General features: G+C 43.6%; 1 protein-coding gene across 1 annotated transcript; it reads right to left on the bottom strand.

The window, feature by feature from the left end:
- Positions 1-3,495: 3,495 nt before the first annotated feature.
- gcshb (glycine cleavage system protein H (aminomethyl carrier), b) lies at positions 3,496-17,036 on the bottom strand. The gene is made up of 5 exons (XM_056279035.1): positions 16,841-17,036; positions 10,372-10,451; positions 6,747-6,810; positions 6,526-6,657; positions 3,496-3,892 (listed from the first exon to the last, which is right to left on the bottom strand). The coding sequence occupies exons 1-5, from the start codon at positions 17,001-17,003 to the stop codon at positions 3,795-3,797; spliced, it is 537 nt and encodes a 178-aa protein (XP_056135010.1). The 5' UTR covers positions 17,004-17,036; the 3' UTR covers positions 3,496-3,794.
- Between the last annotated feature and the right edge of the window lie 5,258 nt (positions 17,037-22,294).

Genomic DNA, 22,294 nt, shown 5'->3' with positions numbered 1-22,294 from the left:
TGTACTACACCCTGGTATTTACACTATCACTACTTCATGTACCACACCCTGGTATTTACACTATCACAACTTCATGTACTACACCCTGGTATTTACACTATCACTACTTCATGTACCACACGTTTACCCGAGGCCACGACTTAAAACTACACAACAAGGCTGTAGTCAGGACACAACACCACAACAAGAGTTAAAGAACAGGTTCAAGTCTGACAGGACTTTGACAGGTGTCAACAGGCAGTCCACAAAGGCCACGCGTAGTGGCCACAGACCACATTTATTTTGGTGTATTTTTATTAGTATTCTATTATTTATCTGATGTATATGTGTGGTAATATGTAGTCCACCATCTGCCACGTGTCTTGCACAGCTTCCTTTCATTGTCTGCAAGGTCCTTTGTCCTTCCTTCATGTATTTATATGTACTATGTTACTTTAGTAGTACTATATGTTCTATACTTATATGTCCTGTAGTTACATTGTAGCGAATTCGGGGGTCAACCACAGGAACTGCCGCGGCCGGGACGCGAACCCGTATCGCCGGCACCGCGGGAGCCATCGCTAACCGCTAGACTAAAGGGTCAGACCCGTTAGCCAGGGGCCAGCGTGTCTACTTATCCATGCACGTTACAATATGTACTTTATTAGTACTATATGTACTATACTTATATGTACGATATTACTTAGTGGTATATGTACTATATATGTATGTACTATATTACTTTATTAGTACTGTATGTTCTATATTTATATGTACGATATTACTTTATTAGTACGATATGTACTATATTTGTATGTACCATATTACTTTATTAGTACTAGATGTACTATATTTGTATATACTATATCACTTTATTAGTACTATATGTACTATTCATATGTAATATATTACTTTATTAGTACTCTATGTACTATATGTATATGTACTATATTACTTTATTAGTAGTATATGTTCTATATATACTACTTTACTAGTACTATATGTACTGTATTTATATGTACTATATTACTTTATTAGTACTCTAGGTACTATATTTATATGTACTATATTGCTTTATTAGTAGTATATGTACTATACTACTTTACTAGTACTATATGTACTATATTTATATGCACTATATCACTTCATTAGTACTATATGTACTATATTTATATGCACTATATGACTTTATTAGTACTATATGTACTATTTATATGTAATATATTACTTTATTAGTACTCTATGTACAATATTTATATGTACTATATTACTTTATTAGTAGTATATGTACTATAATACTTTACTAGTACTATATGTACTATACTTATATGCACTATATCACTTTATTAGTACTATATGTACTATATTTATATGCACTATATCACTTTATTAGTACTATATGTACTATATTTATATGTACTATATGACTGTATTAGTACTGTATGTACTATATTTGTATGTACTATACTACGCTACTAGTACTACATTTACTATATTTGTATGCACTATATCACTTTATTAGTAGTATATGTACTATATTTATATGTACTATATGACTGTATTAGTACTGTATGTACTATATTTTTATGTACTATACTACTCTACTAGTACTACATGTACTATATTTGTATGTACTATATCACTTTATTAGTATTATAAGTACTATATTTATATGCACTATATCACTTTATTAGTATTATAAGTACTATATTTATATGCACTATATCACTTTATTAGTACTATATGTACTATATTTATATGTACTATATGACTGTATTAGTACTGTATGTACTATATTTGTATGTACTATACTACTCTACTAGTACTACATTTACTATATTTGTATGCACTATATCACTTTATTAGTAGTATATGTACTATATTTATATGTACTATATGACTGTTTAGCACTGTATGTACTATATTTGTATGTACTATACTACTCTACTAGTACTACATGTACTATATTTGTATGTACTATATCACTTTATTAGTACTATATGTACTATATTTATATGTACTATATGACTGAATTAGTACTGTATATACTATATTTGTATGTACTATATGACTGTATTAGTACTGTATGTACTATATTTATATGTACTATATGACTGTATTAGTACTATATGTACTATATTTATATGTACTATATGACTGTATTAGTACTATATGTACTATATTTGTATGTACTATACTACTCTACTAGTACTACATGTACTATATTTGTATGTACTATATCACTTTATTAGTACTATATGTACTATATTTATATGTACTATATGACTGTATTAGTACTTTATGTACTATATTTGTATGTACTATATGACTGTATTAGTACTTTATGTACTATATTTGTATGTACTATACTACTCTACTAGTACTATATGTACTATATTTATATGCACTATATCACTTTATTAGTACTATATGTACTATATTTATATGTACTATATGACTGTATTAGTACTTTATGTACTATATTTGTATGTACTATACTACTCTACTAGTACTACATGTACTATATTTGTATGTACTATATCACTTTATTAGTATTATAAGTACTATATTTATATGCACTATATCACTTTATTAGTATTATAAGTACTATATTTATATGTACTATATGACTGTATTAGTACTGTATGTACTATATTTGTATGTACTATACTACTCTACTAGTACTACATGTACTATATTTGTATGTACTATATCACTTTATTAGTATTATAAGTACTATATTTGTATGTACTATACTACTCTACTAGTACTACATGTACTATATTTATATGCACTATATCACTTTATTAGTATATGTACTATATTTATATGTACTATATGACTGTATTAGTACTATATGTACTATATTTATATGTACTATATGACTGTATTAGTACTATATGTACTATATTTGTATGTACTATACTACTCTACTAGTACTACATGTACTATATTTGTATGTACTATATCACTTTATTAGTACTATATGTACTATATGTATATGTACTATATGACTGTATTAGTACTGTATGTACTATATTTGTATGTACTATAGTACTCTACTAGTACTACATGTACTATATTTGTATGTACTATATCATTTTATTAGCTGTTGCTGTGTTTCTGAACCAAGATGAGTAACTGCTCTACTTGTATTGAACTTGACAAACAAAGTGGTTCTGGTTCTGGTTCTGAAATCACACCAAGAGTTCGGGTCAACATCTTGCTGTCTTTGCTATGTCTCGCCAGAGGTAAATACATATGTTCTGCTGAGAAAATATCGTAGTACTGCAAAGTAAAACCCCAGATGTGTGAATGTGTTGCGGTGTTGCGGTGCTGACGCTGCTCTGCGTTTATATAAAACTACACGACACTGCCCGTCTGCCTTCCCCTTCCTCCACCGGGGGAATGGCTGCTGCTGGAGGACAACCTGAAGTCCCTGTCTGGGTTTACTGCTCTTGGTTAAAGTTCACGTTTGGTTGTTCATCCCCCCAACTGAAGAGCCACAAGTCACAAACCAGAGAATGTCGTTTATTCAGATTGACGCACAGCACTTATAACAGCTCTCCCACCGCCCCCCTCGTCTCCGTGTATTACAGTGACACAAGCCAAAGGAAAAGCTCAAAAATATTCATAGAAATCAACAGCCGCCAGGCCGCCTCCTGGGGAGAGACGTCTGGGCCGGGTGTGTCAGAGTTGTTAACGGGACATTAACATTTTGGTTATTTCGAGAGCACATTTCCAGCATCACAATAAATACTCTCTCTTCCGGGGGTCGGTAAACCCGCCCATCGAAACACAGAGAGCTGGTGTGTTTATTGGTCGAGGGATTTGATAAATTTCTCATAGGCGGCGTCGTCCATGAGGCCGTCGAGTTCTGCCGGGTTTTCAATCGTCATTTTGATGAGCCAACCTGGAGGACGAGAGCTCCCGTTAGAGAAGACAGGAGAACAGCTCATTCTAATAAATACATCAGTCATTATACAGTGGTACCTTGGAAGTTTGTGAACCCTTTAGAGTTTTCTATATTTCTGCATAAATACGACCTAAAACATCATCAGATTTTCACACAAGTCCTAAAAGTAGATAAAAAGAACCCAATTAAACAAATGAGACAAAAATATTATACCTGGGCATTTATTTATTGGGGAAAATGATCCAACATTACATGTCTGTGAGTGGCAAAAGTATGTGAACCTTTCTGTTCAGTTTCTGGTGTGACCCCCCCCCCCACCCCGTGCAGCAATAACTGCAACTAAACGTTTCTGGTAACTGTTGATCAGTCCTGCACATCGGCTTGGAGGAGTTTCAGCCCATTCCTCCGTACAGAACAGCTTCAGCTCTGGGATGTTGGCTGGTTTCCTCACATGAACTGCTGCTTCAGGCCCTTTCACAACATTTAGATTGGATGAAGGTCAGGACTTTGACTTGGCCGTTCCAAAACATTAACTTTATTCTTCTTCAACCATTCTTCGGTTGAACGACTTGTGTGCTTACGGTCGTTGTCTTGCTGCATGACCCACGTTGTCTTGAGATTCAGTTCACGGACAGATGTCCTGACATTTTCCTTGAGAATTCGCTGGTGTAATTCAGAATTCATTGTTCCATCAGTGATGGCAAGCCGTCCTGGCCCAGATGCAGCAAAACAGGCCCAAACCACGATACTACCACCACCACGTTTCACAGATGGGATAAGGTTCTTATGCTGGGATGCAGTGTTTTCCTTTCTCCACGCATAACACTTCTCATTTAAACCAACAAGTTCTGTTTTGGTCTCATCCGTCCACAAAACATTTTTCCAGTAGCCTTCTGGCTTGTCCACGTGATCTTTAGCAAACTGCAGACGGGCAGTAGTGGACAGCAGTGGCTTTCTCCTTGCAGCCCTGCCATGCACACCATTGTTGTTCAGTGTTCTCCTGACGGTGGACTCATGAGCATTACCATTAGCCCATGTGAGAGAGGCCTTTAGCTGCTTAGAAGTTAGCCTGGCCTCCTTTGTGACCTGGCCGACCATTACACGCCTTGCTCTTGGAGTGATCTTTGCTGGTCCACCACTCCTGGGGAGGGTGACAAGGGTCTTGAATTTCCTCCATTTGTACACAACCTGTGTGACTGTGGATTGGTGGAGTCCAAACTCTTTAGAGGTGGTTTTGTAACCTTTTCCAGCCTGATGAGCATCAACACGGCTTTTTCTGAGGTCCTCAGAAATCTCCTTTGTTCTTACCATGATGCACTTCCACAAATATGTGTTGTGAAGATCAGACTTCAGAAGATCCCTGTTCTTTAAATACAACAGGGCGCCCCCTCACACCTGACTGTCATCCCATTGACTGAAAACACCTGACTCTAATTTCACCTTCAAATTAACTGCTAATCCTAGAGGTTCACATACTTTTGCCACTCACAGATATGTAGTATTGGATCATTTTCCTCAATAAATAATTGACCAAGTTTAATATTTTTGTCTAATTTGTTTAATTGGGTTCTCTTTATCTACTTTTAGGACTTGTGTGAAAATCTGATGATGTTTTAGGTCATATTTATGCAGAAATGTAGAAAATTCTAAAGGGTTCACGAACTTCCAAGCACCACCGTATGTACATGTTAATAATAATAATAATAATGATAATAATAATAATACATTTTATTTGTGGGCACCTTTCAGAGCACTCAAGGACACCTTACAGAACACAGTTAAAAAACAAGCAGCACTGTACCAGACAGCATAAGATCAAAACTAAGCAGGGTAGACAATAAAAAGTTAACACAACAGATCAGTATAAAATCATCATCTGCACAAAAATCAGTGAAGTGTGGATCAGACTGAATATGCCAGTTTGAAAAGGTGCGTTTTGAGATGGGATCTGAAGGTTGAAAGAGAGTCAATGTTTTGAATGTCTTGTGGGAGAGAGTTCCACAGGCGGGGGCAGAACGACTGAAGGCTCTAGACTAGGGGTGGGCAATCTTATCCAGAAAGGGCCGGTGTGGGTGAAGGTTTTGGTTCCAACCAAGCGGTTACACACCTGTGTCTCCTAATCAAGTTCCTCAGCAAAGACTCTACTGGTTGATTAGTGGGATCAGGTGTGTAACTGCTTGGTTGGAACAAAAACCTTCACCCACACCTGGCCCTTTCTGGATAAGACTGCCCACCCCTGCTCTAGACCCCATGGTAGTCCAGCTCCAGTCCCCATGGTAGTCCAGCGGGCTGATGGTGTAGTGAGTTGGAGAGCAGAAGAGGATGTGAGAGTGTGGGAGGGCGTGTGGATATGAAGGAGTTCAGAAAGATATGAAGGAGCTCGGTTATTAAGGGCCTTAAAGGTGAGGAGGAGCAGGATCTCGAAGTCGATTCAGTATTTAACAGGGAGCCAATGGAGTTGCTGAAGAACAGGAGCGATATGATCTATGGAAGGAGTTCTGGTAATGATACGGGAAGCTGAGTTTTGGACCAACTGAAGTTTATGAAGACACAGAGGGGAAGACCAAAGAGGAGGTTAATGCTTCTGTCTTGGTAACGACGACATATTCCCGGTGATGACATTGAGTTACCTTCATCATAACAGGCTTTATTCACCAGGCCTGGATTCTCCGTCAGCTGCGTGTTGATTTCAGTCACTCGGCCAGTCAGAGGAGAGTAAAGCTCGCTGGCCGCCTTCACGCTTTCCAAGGCACCAAACTCCTCTGCAACCAACAGCACAGACACACGTGAGCCAACATCGGCCATCAAAACCATTCCATTGTTTTCCCAAATGCGTCTCTCTTATTCTTACCCAGCTGTTCGAGGTTTTGGCCCACTTCAGGTAGTCCACAGTAAACAACGTCTCCCAATGCCTCCTAAAACAAGGAGTCACAGAAAAGTCACTCTCTGCAGACGGATAAACTTTTTATTTGATAAATGAAATATAGTAAACTGCAATTCACATGGTTTCTTTGTGACAGTTATTCATCCACTTGAAATTCATTCTAAATCTGAACGGTAATGTGACTTCTTCTGCAGTGACAAAGAAAACAATGGATGAACATCCCAGCCAGAGATAACCCTAACCTCTAACCCCTAACCTCTAACCTACAACCCTAACCCCTAACCTATAACCCTAACTGCTAACCTCTAACTCTAACCCTAACCCTTAACCGCTAACCCTAACCTCTAACTCTAACCCCTAACCTCTAACTCTAACCATAAACCCTAGCCTATAACCCTAACTGCTAACCTATAACCTCTAACTCTAACCCCTAACCTATAACCTATAATCCTAACCTCTAACTCTAACCCTAACCCCTAACCTATAACCTATAATCCTAACCTCTAACCCTAACCTTTATGTCTAGCCCTAACCTCTACCTCTAACCCTAACCTCTACCTCTAACCCTAACTCCTAACCTTTACCTCTAACCCTAACTCCTAACCTTTACCTCTAACCCTAACTCCTAACCTTTACCTCTAACCCTAACACCTAACCTTTGCCTCTAACCCTAACTCCTAACCTTTACCTCTAACCCTAAACTCTAACCCTAACACCTAACCTTTACCTCTAACCCTAACTCCTAACCTCTACCTCTAACCCTAACTCCTAACCTTTACCTCTAACCCTAACTCCTGACCTTTACCTCTAACCCTAACTCCTAACCTTTACCTCTAACCCTAAACTCTAACCCTAACACCTAACCTTTACCTCTAACCCTAACTCCTAACCTCTACCTCTAACCCTAACCTCTAACCTTAACCTCTAACCCTAACCTCTAACCTTAACCTCTAACCCTAACCTCTAACCCTGACTCCTAACATTTACCTCTAACCCTAACCCCTAACCCAAACATCTAACCTATAACCCTACCCTCTAACCTATAACCCTACCCTCTAACTCTAACCCATAACCTCTAACCTCTGACCCTAAGGGGACATGAATCAGTTCATGAATTCACCATCTAATTCTCCGACAGGCTCATTTGTATTTTAGGAACCAGAGAACTTTCATTTAACTTGTTCATTTCATGAAGATTAAAGCTTTTCTGAGTAGTGAAACCAGAAGTTTGGAAAGGCGGTTAAAGTGGAATATTTCATGACCCGGGGGAGGGGGGGGGCGTCTCTGGGGATAAAATACAAGATCATCAGTTTTCAGTTCAGGTCGCATAACTGGACGACGCTTTGGGACAACAGTCTTTCCAAAATCATGAAATCTGGATTCTATTCTGATTTTATGTGTTCTGATATTATTTTTAGTTTTGGTAAAAACTACTTTCCTATAATTTTACTTGAACAAGCAGATCCCATTTTACAAGTGATACATTTTTGTAGTTTATCATCTAGAAAACTGCACCCATTCCTGGTGTTTTTACAAGCTGATGTCTCATAACTACTAAAAAAAGACCTGAACCCTGAGCACTTTTCAGTGTTTCAGTCCCACTAAATCTGCTCCATATCCTGGAGAGGCAGTCATGTTAATCACCAGGCTTCCTGTAGAGACCAGAGACCTGTACGAGCGCTGACGTTTCTTCCTTCTTTACTTTCTTGCAACTGATTTGATGCATTAAAGTCTGTTTTATTTTATTTTCCACTGAACTACGTAGAAATCCTTTTTCCATTTTCGTTTGCTGCTCCTTCTTTGCACCTTGTTAGTTTACAGCAAAGTAGTGCCACAATTTCATCCTGTATGCCGTTTCTTGCAACTAGCAAGTACACGCACACACACACACACACACACACACACACACACACACTGCATGTATATTCAGAAGTCATTCAGCAGCAGGAAGACAAGAGAACTTTGGGGTTTGAAGGCCTCAGCTGAGACTCGAGATCTTTTTTTTTCTTCCCAAGAATATTTTTTGGCAGTTTCCACCTTTACGTGACAGTGATAGGAGAGAGAGAGACAGGAAAGGCAGGGGAGAGAGAGGGGATGACATGCAGCAAAAGGCCCGGACCGGATTTGAACCCAGGTCGCTGTGGCAAGGACTCAGCCTCATGTGGTGCCACTCTAGTAGGTGGGCCACCGGAGCCCCCCTGAGACTTGAGATCTCCAACACTAGGACACTAACAGCTGGATATACAGTACATTAATAATCAATAGACAAGTGGACACAGGTGGGAGACAGAAATTCTGCATATGAATCAGGTGAGCGGAAACCGGAAAAAATGATCAGGGAATTAACATCGTCTGACAGAAAGTAGACGGAGTTTTATAGCCCCTCAGAGGTCTGAGATTCACTCCTGAGATGAATTAAGTCTCTTTGCTGTTCTCCGAGTCACCTCACCTCACCCCACCCCACCTCACCCCACCCCACCTATCCCGTAACCTCTCAAGAGGTCGTTGGGGCACTGCTGTTGAATCCGCAACCAGTCCTCGCCACCTCTGTCTGTCCTCAGCTGCCCTCTGTAAGCTGGCAAAGTCAAGGCCGGTCCACTCTCTGATGTTACACAGCCGTCGCTTCTTCCGTCTTCCTCGTCCTCACCAACCCCTCACTGTGCCTTGCAGGGTGGTCTCGGCAAGGCCGGAACTTCTCGAGATGTGGCCACACCATTTCAGTTTTCTCTTCTTGACGATTGTCAACAAGTCTCCATGTGTTCGAGTGGCTTGTGTAATCCTCCTGCTCACCTCTTCATTCGTAATGTGGTCTCTACATGAGATGCCTAGAATCTTCCTGCAGCGCCTCATCTCCATCGTGCTTCTTCTTCTTTGGAGATCTGCTGTGAGTGTCCAAGTTTCACATGCGTACAAGATGGAGGTGACTAGTGAGCGCATCAATCTGACTGTAGACCCGGTACTATTGTTTTTGTCTTTCCAGGTTGGTTTTAACCTTGTGAGTGCCGCGGTTGCTTGTGCAATGCGGGAAAGCACCTCCGGTTTGGACCCTTCATCTGTGACGATGGCCCCAAGATATCTAAATGTGTTGACTGTCGAGAGTGTCTGACCATTGACCTGAATGTTACTGGTAATGCCAGTGGTGTTACTGGTCATTAGTGTGGCTTTTTCAGCACTGATCTCCATGCCGTGTGCCTTCAATGTCTTGTCAAGGTGTTCGACCAGGCTTCGCTGGTCCATGGCAGACTAAAACCACATTAACGTATCCGAGACGATTTCGGTCACGTTTGCTGCTGAAGCCATTACTTGGCTGACAGCCGTGGATGAAGTCCCTTTTCCAAAGTGCAACAGAGATGAATAAGACATATGGCAGGACCGGCCCATAGGTCTGGCATAGCAATCAGCACCATCAAACCAGAGCCATAAAGAGGTAAAGCTGCTGCTGTTCTTCACTACACGTACGGGCAAAGGGCGACACTTCAATGAGCACCTCCAGACACGAGGTGAGCATATCATTTTGACTTCTTTTACCCTGGCCCCAATAAAGCTCTTGTGTGTGCTGTAAATTAATGATTAATACATACCCACTGCCTACCTGAGCAAAACTGCTGATGCCAACAGTGCCGACACCGCCTTCAACTCGAACCCACTCATGTTTTTCTGTGAACCTGAGGGCTGCAGAGACAGAGTGTTAACTGTTATACTACATTACTCACCAGCAAACCTGGAGGCACAACAATTAAAAGAGAGTATTTTCATTTTAATCTCATGTTGCTTGTTTGTAAGGAAAACGACACAGCTAATTTGGGGCTGCTGAATATCTGGAAGAGAGGAGGGTTTATGACCCGGGTTCCCCAGAAATGATGCCAGCCAAATGCCATGTAGTACATGTACAGCATGTACCACATGTAACACATGTACTACATGTACTACATTTAACACATGTACAGCATGTACCACATGTAACACATGTACTACATGTACTACATTTAACACATGTACAGCATGTACCACATGTAACACATGTACTACATGTACTACATTTAACACATGTACAGCATGCACTACATGTAATACACGTTGGACATGTGTTACAAGTGTTACATGTGGTACATGTTATACAAGTGTTACATGTAGTACATGTACAGCTTATACTACATGTAACACATATACGATGTGTACTACATGTAACACATGTACAGCATGTACTACATGTAACACATATACGACATGTACTACATGTTATATGTAGTACATGTAGAACATGTAACACATTATAACATGTACAGCATGTAACACTTGTAACACATGTCCAACGTGTATTACATGTTATACAGTGGTACGTGTGGTACATGTACTACATGTATATATAATGTGTTACATGTACTACATGTACATGTTATATGTAGTACATGTAGTACATGTAACACATTATAACATGTACAGCATGTACTAAACGTAACACATGTCCAACGTGTATTACATGTTATACAGTGGTACGTGTGGTACATGTAGTACATGTGGTACATGTGGTACATGTACTACATTTAACACATGTACAGCATGTACTACATGTAACACATATACGACATGTACTACATGTTATATGTAGAACATGTAGAACATGTAACACATTATAACATGTACAGCATGTAACACTTGTAACACATGTCCAACGTGTATTACATGTTATACAGTGGTACGTGTGGTACATGTAGTACATGTAGTACATGTGGTACATGTCTTGTCCACTGGGCCATCAGAACAGCCTGTGTGAACACACCTCAGTGTGTTATTGTGTGTTGCCTCTGTGAGAATTCAACACCAAGGCCTTTCTTTCTTTCTTTCTTTCTTTCTTTCTTTCTGAAGCTTTTCTTTCCCAGCATGCTGCAGCACCATGTTCTGGTCTTGTTGTGAAATCTGCTAATTGAGGAAAAGCCTTTCCAGCCGGGAGCTCTTCTAATATACCCCAAATACAGTCATGTACTCTGGACCAGGGGTTAGAGGCCGGCTTGTTCTTGTGCAACACTGCAACTAGTCAACAGAGATGGAGAAAATAAAACAGGATTATGATGTGGTGTCCTCACCTCTCAGATGGTCTGACACATGATCACCAGAATCAGAACCAGAATCAGAACCAGAATCACAACACTTTATTCATCCCTGAGGGGAAGCTGGGTAACACAGTTAGCTGTAATGCCAGGAGCACTGCAACATGATGCATCCATCACTAGGACAGGAAGTTTGACAGAAAAGCTCACATGGGGACGTGACTCTCTTCATTACATTACAAATCTACAGCCCAACACAAACAACACCACACAGCTCTGGATACAATGAAACCACACATCCCCCAACACAAACCAATTAAACTCTGGATACAATGAAACCACACATCCCCAACACCAACCAATTAAACTCTGGATACAATGAAACCACACATTCCCCCAACACCAACCAATTAAACTCTGGATACAATGAAACCACACATTCCCCAACACAAACCAATTAAACTCTGGATACAATGAAACCACACATTCCCCCAACACAAACCCATTAAACTCTGGATACAATGAAACCACACATTCCCCCAACACCAACCAATTAAACTCTGGATACAATGAAACCACACATTCCCCCAACACCAACCAATTAAACTCTGGATACAATGAAACCACACATTCCCCCAACACCAACCAATTAAACTCTGGATACAATGAAACCACACATTCCCCAACACAAACCAATTAAACTCTGGATACAATGAAACCACACATTCCCCCAACACAAACCCATTAAACTCTGGATACAATGAAACCACACATTCCCCCAACACCAACCAATTAAACTCTGGATACAATGAAACTACACATTCCCCCAACACAAACCAATTAAACTCTGGATACAATGAAACCACACATTCCCCCAACACCAACCAATTAAACTCTGGATACAATGAAACCACACATTCCCCCAACACCAACCAATTAAACTCTGGATACAATGAAACCACACATTCCCCCAACACAAACCCATTAAACTCTGGATACAATGAAACCACACATCCCCCAACACAAACCAATTAAACTCTGGATACAATGAAACCACACATTCCCCCAACACCAACCAATTAAACTCTGGATACAATGAAACCACACATTCCCCCAACACAAACCAATTAAACTCTGGATACAATGAAACCACACATTCCCCCAACACCAACCAATTAAACTCTGGATACAATGAAACCACACATTCCCCCAACACAAACCAATTAAACTCTGGATACAATGAAACCACACATTCCCCCAGCACAAACCAATTAAACTCTGGATACAATGAAACCACACATTCCCCCAACACCAACCAATTAAACTCTGGATACAATGAAACCACACATCCCCCAACACAAACCAATTAAACTCTGGATACAATGAAACCACACATTCCCCAACACAAACCAATTAAACTCTGGATACAATGAAACCACACATTCCCCCAACACAAACCAATTAAACTCTGGATACAATGAAACCACACATCCCCCAACACAAACCAATTAAACTCTGGATACAATGAAACCACACATCCCCCAACACCAACCAATTAAACTCTGGATACAATGAAACCACACATCCCCCAACACAAACCAATTAAACTCTGGATACAATGAAACCACACATTCCCCAACACAAACCAATTAAACTCTGAATACAATGAAACCACACATTCCCCAACACAAACCAATTAAACTCTGGATACAATGAAACCACACATCCCCCCAGCACAAACCAATTAAACTCTGGGTACAATGAAACCACACATTCCCCCAACACAAACCAATTAAACTCTGGATACAATGAAACCACACATCCCCCAACACAAACCAATTAAACTCTGGATACCATGAAACCACACATCCCCCCAGCACAAACCAATTAAACTCTGGATACAATGAAACCACACATCCCCCCAACACAAACCAATTAAACTCTGGATACAATGAAACCACACATCCCCCCAGCACAAACCAATTAAACTCTGGATACAATGAAACCACCCAACACCAACCAATTAAACTCTGGATACAATGAAACCACCCAACACCAACCAATTAAACTCTGGATACAATGAAACCACACATCCCCCAGCACAAACCAATTAAACTCTGAATACAATGAAACCACACATTCCCCAACACAAACCAATTAAACTCTGGATACAATGAAACCACACATCCCCCAACACCAACCAATTAAACTCTGGATACAATGAAACCACACATCCCCCAACACAAACCAATTAAACTCTGGATACAATGAAACCACACATTCCCCCAACACCAACCAATTAAACTCTGGGTACAATGAAACCACACATCCCCCAACACAAACCAATTAAACTCTGGATACAATGAAACCACACATCCCCCCAGCACAAACCAATTAAACTCTGGGTACAATGAAACCACACATCCCCCAACACCAACCAATTAAACTCTGGATACAATGAAACCACACATCCCCCCAGCACAAACCAATTAAACTCTGGATACAATGAAACCACACATCCCCCCAACACAAACCAATTAAACTCTGGATACAATGAAACCACACATTCCCCAACACAAACCAATTAAACTCTGGATACAATGAAACCACCCAACACCAACCAATTAAACTCTGGATACAATGAAACCACCCAACACCAACCAATTAAACTCTGGATACAATGAAACCACACATCCCCCAGCACAAACCAATTAAACTCTGAATACAATGAAACCACACATTCCCCAACACCAACCAATTAAACTCTGGATACAATGAAACCACACATCCCCCCAACACAAACCAATTAAACTCTGGATACAATGAAACCACACATTCCCCCAACACCAACCAATTAAACTCTGGATACAATGAAACCACCCAACACCAACCAATTAAACTCTGGATACAATGAAACCACCCAACACCAACCAATTAAACTCTGGATACAATGAAACCACACATCCCCCAGCACAAACCAATTAAACTCTGAATACAATGAAACCACACATTCCCCAACACCAACCAATTAAACTCTGGATACAATGAAACCACACATCCCCCCAACACAAACCAATTAAACTCTGGATACAATGAAACCACACATTCCCCCAACACCAACCAATTAAACTCTGGATACAATGAAACCACCCAACACCAACCAATTAAACTCTGGATACAATGAAACCACACATCCCCGTGCACCAACCAATTGACTGAACTTGACTCCATGAAGTTCGGCCGTTCCCCGGCCCGTCCTCTCGTGTCGGCTGGACGTCACAGTCCGGGCCAGAATAAAAATGAATCACAGAAGGCTGAGCCAGTTCATCTGGACACACCATTTATCGAGCCACCCCATCAGGGCAGTAATGCTGTGTTCAGAGTCTCCCACCTGGACTGCTGAGCACCGAGACACAAAAGAATGAGCGGACACGCTGTGAAGACACCAGAGTCCAGTAAATACATGTGTGCACGTGTACTTACGCCTGCATTTTTACACGTACGCATACATTACCTATATGTTGACGTGCTGCAAATGTGGGACTCTTTGCACTTTGACTATGTGTATATATTTTATTTATTTATTTTGCACCACCGGGGAGTTGAGCTTAATTTCGTTGTACAGCGGTGCAATGACAAATAAAGACATTCATTCATTCATTCATCCATCCATTCATGTGGGAGCACATTGTGTGTGTGCGCGCGCACACACACAATGTGCACGTGATAGGAGGGTTGTGACGTGAGCAGGTACACCATGTGTGCAGTGTGCAGGACAGACAGGGACTCTCGGCACCATTCAGAAATACATGTTGCTCCACCACAGATCGTAACACAACCATGTTCCCTGCTCACACAACAAACAGCCGGAAATGAGCAATTCCCCCTTTTTTGTGATGTGGTTGTTGTTAAAAGCTGTAACATTTCATACCCCGGGGGGGGGGGGCGAAGGCAAGGCCTCGATACTAGCTCCTACTGGTGGTCTCAGATCAGCAGCACAACACTGATTGTGAAGTGTGCAACAACTGTGAGGCTGCATGCCTCAGCTAGCTGCTCTGTGACGAGCTGGAGAAGTCAGCCTGGTTCACCGTCTAGACCAGGGGTCCCCAATAGGCGGCCCGCGGGCCGGACGTGGCCCGCGGGCCGCCTGGTCTAGAGGTAGAATCTGACGAGGGAGAGACGTCAGGACGCCATCATGTGGAGCGCTGAGCACACTCAGACAACACACACAAGCATCATGACAGCGCCTCGTGGCTGGAGTCCAGGATCATGTGGGATCTGCACAGGACCCCGGACAGCAGGGGCCGGATTAAGCAGCCATAATTTGCTATGTGAGGCCAAAGATTATGGTGGGCCAGTTAAGAGACACAGGATCCGCCCGCGTGAATAGCCATCTGTAAGCGCATTCATTCAAAATCGATGCAAACCCAGTTTACATTTGGCTCCCACTGGGATTTCACCACGAGGACTCACACCTGTGCACAAAAATGCACACGCAACCCCGGATTGATTGGTTTACCCGTTCACGTAGGGCCTGAATACCCCGAATAATTCATGCACGTGTGGAAAACGACAGCACGACCTGTGTGCCCGCATGTGAAGTTTGCAGTGGGTTTCCAGCAGCGGCATAAAGAGAACGGGACGCCGGAAAGGGGAGAACGCGCGTGAACAGGAGGAGGAGGAGGAGGAGGACCGGGTTCAAAGATGTAGAAAGCCAAACGAGCGCAGTTCCAGACAGCTCCGTGGTGAACCAGTAGGCTCTGCCACCGTCTGAGGACCGTACGAGCTGCTGGACCAGGGAGAGCGCAGGTAGGAACGGAACCGGGGATTCTGGATGATCAATCACTCCTCCGCCCGTCCCGTCCCGTCCCGTCCCGTCCCGTCCCTGCTCCTCTGGCTCAGCACACAGCCGCGGGAACGCTGCGCACCGGAATGTGAGCAGTCCCAACAGGAGGAGCACAAGGTCCAGAGAGGAGTCCCTCTTCTAGGGGGCCACATTAACGGCGTTATTACCTGCTGCCAGACGCGTGGACGCGCTCAGCGTGCGCGGCGTGTCGCTCCTCCAGAGGAGCCGGGCTGCGGGACTCGGCCGCCTCGGGGAAAGTTGACTCACTCCGGGGGGGAAGTTTGCAGAAACGCGACGCAGCGCCGCTCTCGCCGCCGCTCCCAGCGCCATCTTCACCACTCTGCCGCCCGGCGCCGCGCCGCGCACACACTTCACCGCACGGCGGGAGCGCGCACACTCCACCCACCCACCCACCCACCCCCGCCCCCCTTCACGCGCTCCCACCAGAAAGTACGGGGGTCAGCCGGAAGATCCATCATGGAGGAAAGGAGGTGAGGACTGAAGGGGTTGGATTACCAGATGGCAGGATAACAGACATACAGGACAGTCACGAGTACCTGGGTAGTCTACAGGCAAATGGAAACCACGAGGAGGCAGCAAGGTGGTCAGCTGCAGCCAAATACCTCCAGAGAGGGAGGCAGGTCCTGAGGAGCCAGCTCAATGGGAAGAATAAGATCCAAGCCATCAACACATAATGCCCTACCAGTCATCAGATACCCAGCTGGAATAATAATCTGGCCAAAGGAGGAGACAAAGCCCACAGATATCAGGACACGGAAACGCCTCACAGTGCACGGAGGGTTCCACCTTAAGTCCAGCAGCCTGAGACTGTGCGATAAGCAAAAAGATGGGGGCCGAGGGTTAGAGAGTGTCAGGGCCACTATCCAGGATGAAACAAGGAACATCCATGAGTACATCAGAAAGAGGACCCCCCAGGAGGAACTGCCGAGTGAGTACATCAGGCAGCAGAAGACAGAGAGTGCAGAGGAAGAAGAAGAGGAGGTATCATGGAAGATCAAGCCCCTCCGCGGGGTGTACCATCGACCGATAGAAGACGTAGCTGATACTGAGAAATCCTACCAGTGGCTAGAAAAGGCTGGACTGAAGGACAGCACAGAGGTTCTGATCATAGCGGCACAAGAACAGGCACTCAGGACCAGATCGGTTGAGGCAGGGGTCTACCACACCAGACAAGACCCAAGATGCAGGCTGTGCAACGACGCCCCTGAGACAGTCCAGCACTTAGGAGCAGGGTGTAAGAAGCTAGCTGGGAGTCCAACGGTAGCTGGGAGAGCGTTCACTGAAAGGCCTAACCAAGTGGCTGGGATAGTGTACAGGAATACCTGTACTGAATACAGACTGGAAGCCCCCAAGTCCAAATGGGAGACCCCGCCAAAGGTGGTTGAGAATGGCAGAGCTAAGCTCATGTGGGACTTCAGGTCCCAGGCTGACAAGCAGGTGCTGGCTAACCAACCAGACACTGTGGTGTTTGACAAGGAACAGAAGACAGCAGTAGTGATCGATGTAGCATCCCGAGCGACGGCAACATCAGGAAGAAAGAGCATGAGAAGCTAGAGACATACCAAGGACCGAGGGAAGAACTAGATCGGATGTGGAAGGTGAAATCCACAGTAGTCCCAGTGGTAATAGGAGCACTAGGGGCTGTGACCCCCAAACTGGCTCCAGCAGGTTCCAGGAACAACATCTGAGGTGTCTGTCCAGAAGAGGGTGGTCCCAGTAACAGCTGAGATACTGTACAGAACCCTCAAACTCCCAGGCCTCAGGTAGAGGACCCGAGCTTGAGGAGGACACACACCACCCGAAAAGGGGTGAGAGGGAGCTATACAGTACATCGTATATATTCATTATGCATTCATGATATACCATATATTCATTATATGCTCATAGAACATACATTACACATCATATATATCCATCACACCAGGCGCGTGGGAAGATGTTTGAAGTAGGGGGGCTGCCAACTGAAACGAAAAGTATTGTGGGAGCAGGCGTGAAAGAACGAGTCGAGAGGCAGAGACCTCTTTTAGTCGCAACTCCCGGACCCCATACACCGCACGACCCCGGGCGTGCTCTTTGATTCACACCGGCCAGAAGGGACCCGAACTGACGTCAACATAACGAGCCCCCCCCCCCCAAGTCACAAGTGCCGATATCAGTCCCAGTCACGGTCCTACAGTCAGTAAGTCAGTAAACGGTCCCCTACTTCCTACTTAGTCTGAGTTAAACCCCCAAAACAGCAACACAAGAATAACCACAACATGAACACCACATCATTAAAACACAATTTTAAATCTAACATTGACAGTCCCATCAGCCATTGCGCTCTCCCAGCGCAGAAACGCCAACCGTCAGTCAGAGCGACCGCCTCCCCCGGTCGCTACAGTATGGCGTCATTGTTTTGTTTGTAATGTGCGCGTGCAGCAGATTTGGAATGCAGTGTTTACTCACTTCATCATTAAACTTGTACATGCAGTGGTGGATCTAGAGATTTATTCCTGGGGTGGCAAACGGGTGGCAAGACTGTGTCCCAGAGGTGGCAGCTGCCACCCCTTGCCACCCCGTAGATCCGCGCCTGTGAGGGGGAGGGGGATTCTAAATCGGCGACTTCTGTTTGAGATGAGTTTGGTGCGGGTCTCATTGACCTTCACCATGCATGTACATAAAATATACTTTAAAAACATATTATCTGATTTATAAATGGGGTGGCAAGACTGTGTCCCAGAGGTGGCAGCTGCCACCCCTTGCCACCCCGTAGATCCGCCCCTGTGTACATGCCACACAGCCATAGCCCACTGTCGAAAATAAAGCTATGTGTAGCGAATTCGGGGGCAGCCCTGGAACCGCCGCAGCCGGGACGCGAACCCGGGTCTCCCGCGTCACGTTATCCAGTCGACTAAAGGGTCCGACCCGATAGCCAAGGGCTAGCGACTCCAGTCATCCGTGGTCATTACACGTTTTTTTTGCATTTGTACGTTAGGCTACTACACAGCCACTTGCCACTACTGGGGGGGGGGCTGGGGGGGCTGCCCCAGCGCCGTGTATAGACTAATCCGGCGAAGTACCGGAAGTTAACAATTCGCCATCGCTGCGGTGGCGCTTCCCTACAATACGCGCGCGTTTGAGTGCAAGCTGTGCTAAGAAGTGTACAATGTTCTACTTTTATCTTCTTCACATTGTTCAACGTTGTCTCGGAAGTCGGGAGGAAGCTGTGCAGGTCTCGGCTGCTCCAACAGTAGTGGCAAACTCCCAAGTTTGCAAAAAGCCTGAATGCGAAATACACAAGCCTTTACTTCTTCATGAAGATTGCCCCTGTCGGAGACCACACAGCTGACATAGATGCCCTGGCCGCGCAGAGGACCAAGGTATTCGCCAGAGGTGGATTAAGAACACCAACACAAAGGACTCTGTTCCCAATACAAACAGCACGGTAGGTTTCGGTTAACAGGCGACAAGCTGTATTCATCTCACGGTGACTAACGTTAGCATGCGGCTGCCTAGCCTAGCCTAACACGGTGAAACGCGTCTTTAAGCTAACACTGCTTAGCTTACCTTAAGTTAGCTAACGATAGTGGGCTGCGGTGGTCGCACGTGATAAATGAACTCAGCCAGCTAGCTAGCGTTATCGTGAAAACATATAACCTTAATTACTCTAACGGTAACTGGCAGCCCTATGGTTCATAGTGGAAGGGATTTTTTTAACCATGGAAAACTTGACAATTAGTCTAGTGTAAACTACTCATAAGACACGTTAGCCCCTAGCTAGCTAACGGGTCTGACCCTTTAGCCGAGCGGTTAGCGACGTCGCCTTGTGGTGCAGTACACCTCGTATCAAATCTCGCACCGAGCAAGAATATAACCGGTTACACTGAGCTATATTTTAAGTCAAAGTTTGTCATCAATTAACGTGAGTTGAATTGATTTAGAAAATCGATGAACTTTGCAGAAGCGTACATTTCTACACTCTAAGTGCTGTCTTTCCATCTCATGTTGCTGTGTGACCTCGGGAAGATCTGGGTGGCCTATTCAAGGGTGGGTTTTAAGTTGATTTTGATTGGCGCAAAGCCATTTCCATGACATGAAACGCAGCGCAATGTAATGCACAATATTTTAGGTAGTATTGTTGAGTTATTGTGGGATTTGTTACTCATCCTCATCATTCTTACCACTCTCAAGATGTGTGGAACACACTTCCTGGACGGTAAAGCAGAATTTTGATATGCCATTCCATTTCAAAGTTACATGTCAATCAAAATTTAAGGCCTGGCCCATAGGGATTGGTTTGCCTATATCTAGTGACTAGAAGAACCCCGCTACAATGTAGCGGTTTGGTTCTCCACCCGTCTAAATCTCACTCCTCTTCATCCTGCCAGCTAACCGCCTTCCCCCTGCCCCTAAACCCCCCCCCACTCCAACTCCCTCCCCCCAAATGCTCAGAATCATCTGAAATGCCGAGAAAAGTGGTTTTTAGCCATTTTTAGAAAAATGCATATTTTGCATAATTATGCATAATTATTATAATTATATTTTAATGTTCTGCTGTTTTTTATAGGTGCCCCTGATCATCCCCAATAACCTCCAAAAAGAATCGAGGCCCCAAGTGCTTTAGTTTGGCCGTTTATAGACTCACACAGACACACACCACACACCAGACACACATGGTGAAAATACAGGAGTAGACGTGATTGTCCAAACTTAACGAAGCTTGTCACGCGCACAATCACCACAACATTCTTCGGAAGCACGCCACATTTTGTGAAATTTCGTCCATAGGGGGCGCTACAACTGACACATGTCAATATCTCAAAAACCGCTTGAGCTAACAATCCGACCTTTGGTATACTTATACTTGGTATACTTACACTTCTCACATTTGGCCACATTGCCTAAAGTGCCGATTGGCTGGATTACCAAAATGGCCACCAAACAGCCAATCAAATTTCAGTAGCTAATATTTGCTAGTGTGAATGGCCGATCGTCATGAAACTTGACAGGTTTATTCTTTGTGGCACATAGAAGCCATGTACCAAATATGAAACAGCTCACACATGGGGGCGCTACAGTAAGCAGCCGCAATACTGCTTGGAGCCCTTTAATCGGCCCTGGCGGCTATATTGTTACCCTGTTTTTTGGTTTTTGTTTTTACATGGTGATGGTGGTCACGTGGCTCGGGTCCTGGGCTGTTCCGGTGGAGTCTGGACACTGCTTGGCATCCTGCTCATCATATTCTTCATATCTTTTATAAGTCCATTATAACTGTGTCATCCTCTTTCAGTGTTGTATTGTGTAAACTGTGTAAACACAACATCATGGCACGTTGTGCGTCTTGGGAGAGAGACCCTCCCCTGCTGCTCTCCCTGAGGGTTCGTCCTGGTTTTTCTCCCCGTTAAAGGTTTTTAGGGAGGTGTTCCTTATCCGATGAGGGGGTCTAATGACAGGATGTTGTGTTGCTGTAAAGCCCCCTGAGGCACATTTGTTATTTGTGATATTCGGCTACACAAATAAAACTGACTGGACTTGACAGACACCCCACTCATGTCTCACGGCTCCTTATACACAGATTTTAGGAAAATTCTACCCGCTCTACCTTTAAGCAGTTTTAC

Source organism: Lampris incognitus, chromosome 4 (assembly GCF_029633865.1).
Source record: "Lampris incognitus isolate fLamInc1 chromosome 4, fLamInc1.hap2, whole genome shotgun sequence".
In the NCBI taxonomy this organism is placed as follows: Eukaryota; Metazoa; Chordata; class Actinopteri; order Lampriformes; family Lampridae; genus Lampris; species Lampris incognitus.
Note: the sequence above shows the minus strand (reverse complement) of the source record. Positions and strands in the feature narration are given on the sequence as shown.

Coding starts and splice junctions, on each gene's coding strand:
- gcshb (XM_056279035.1), bottom strand. CDS start 17,003: ATGGCGCTGGGAGCGGCGGCGAGAGCGGCGCTGCGTCGCGTTTCTGCA. Junction 10,452..16,840: donor GTCCACGCGTCTGGCAGCAG/GTAATAACGCCG, acceptor CTGTCTCTGCAG/CCCTCAGGTTCACAGAAAAA. Junction 6,811..10,371: donor GCATCAGCAGTTTTGCTCAG/GTAGGCAGTGGG, acceptor TCCTTGTTTTAG/GAGGCATTGGGAGACGTTGT.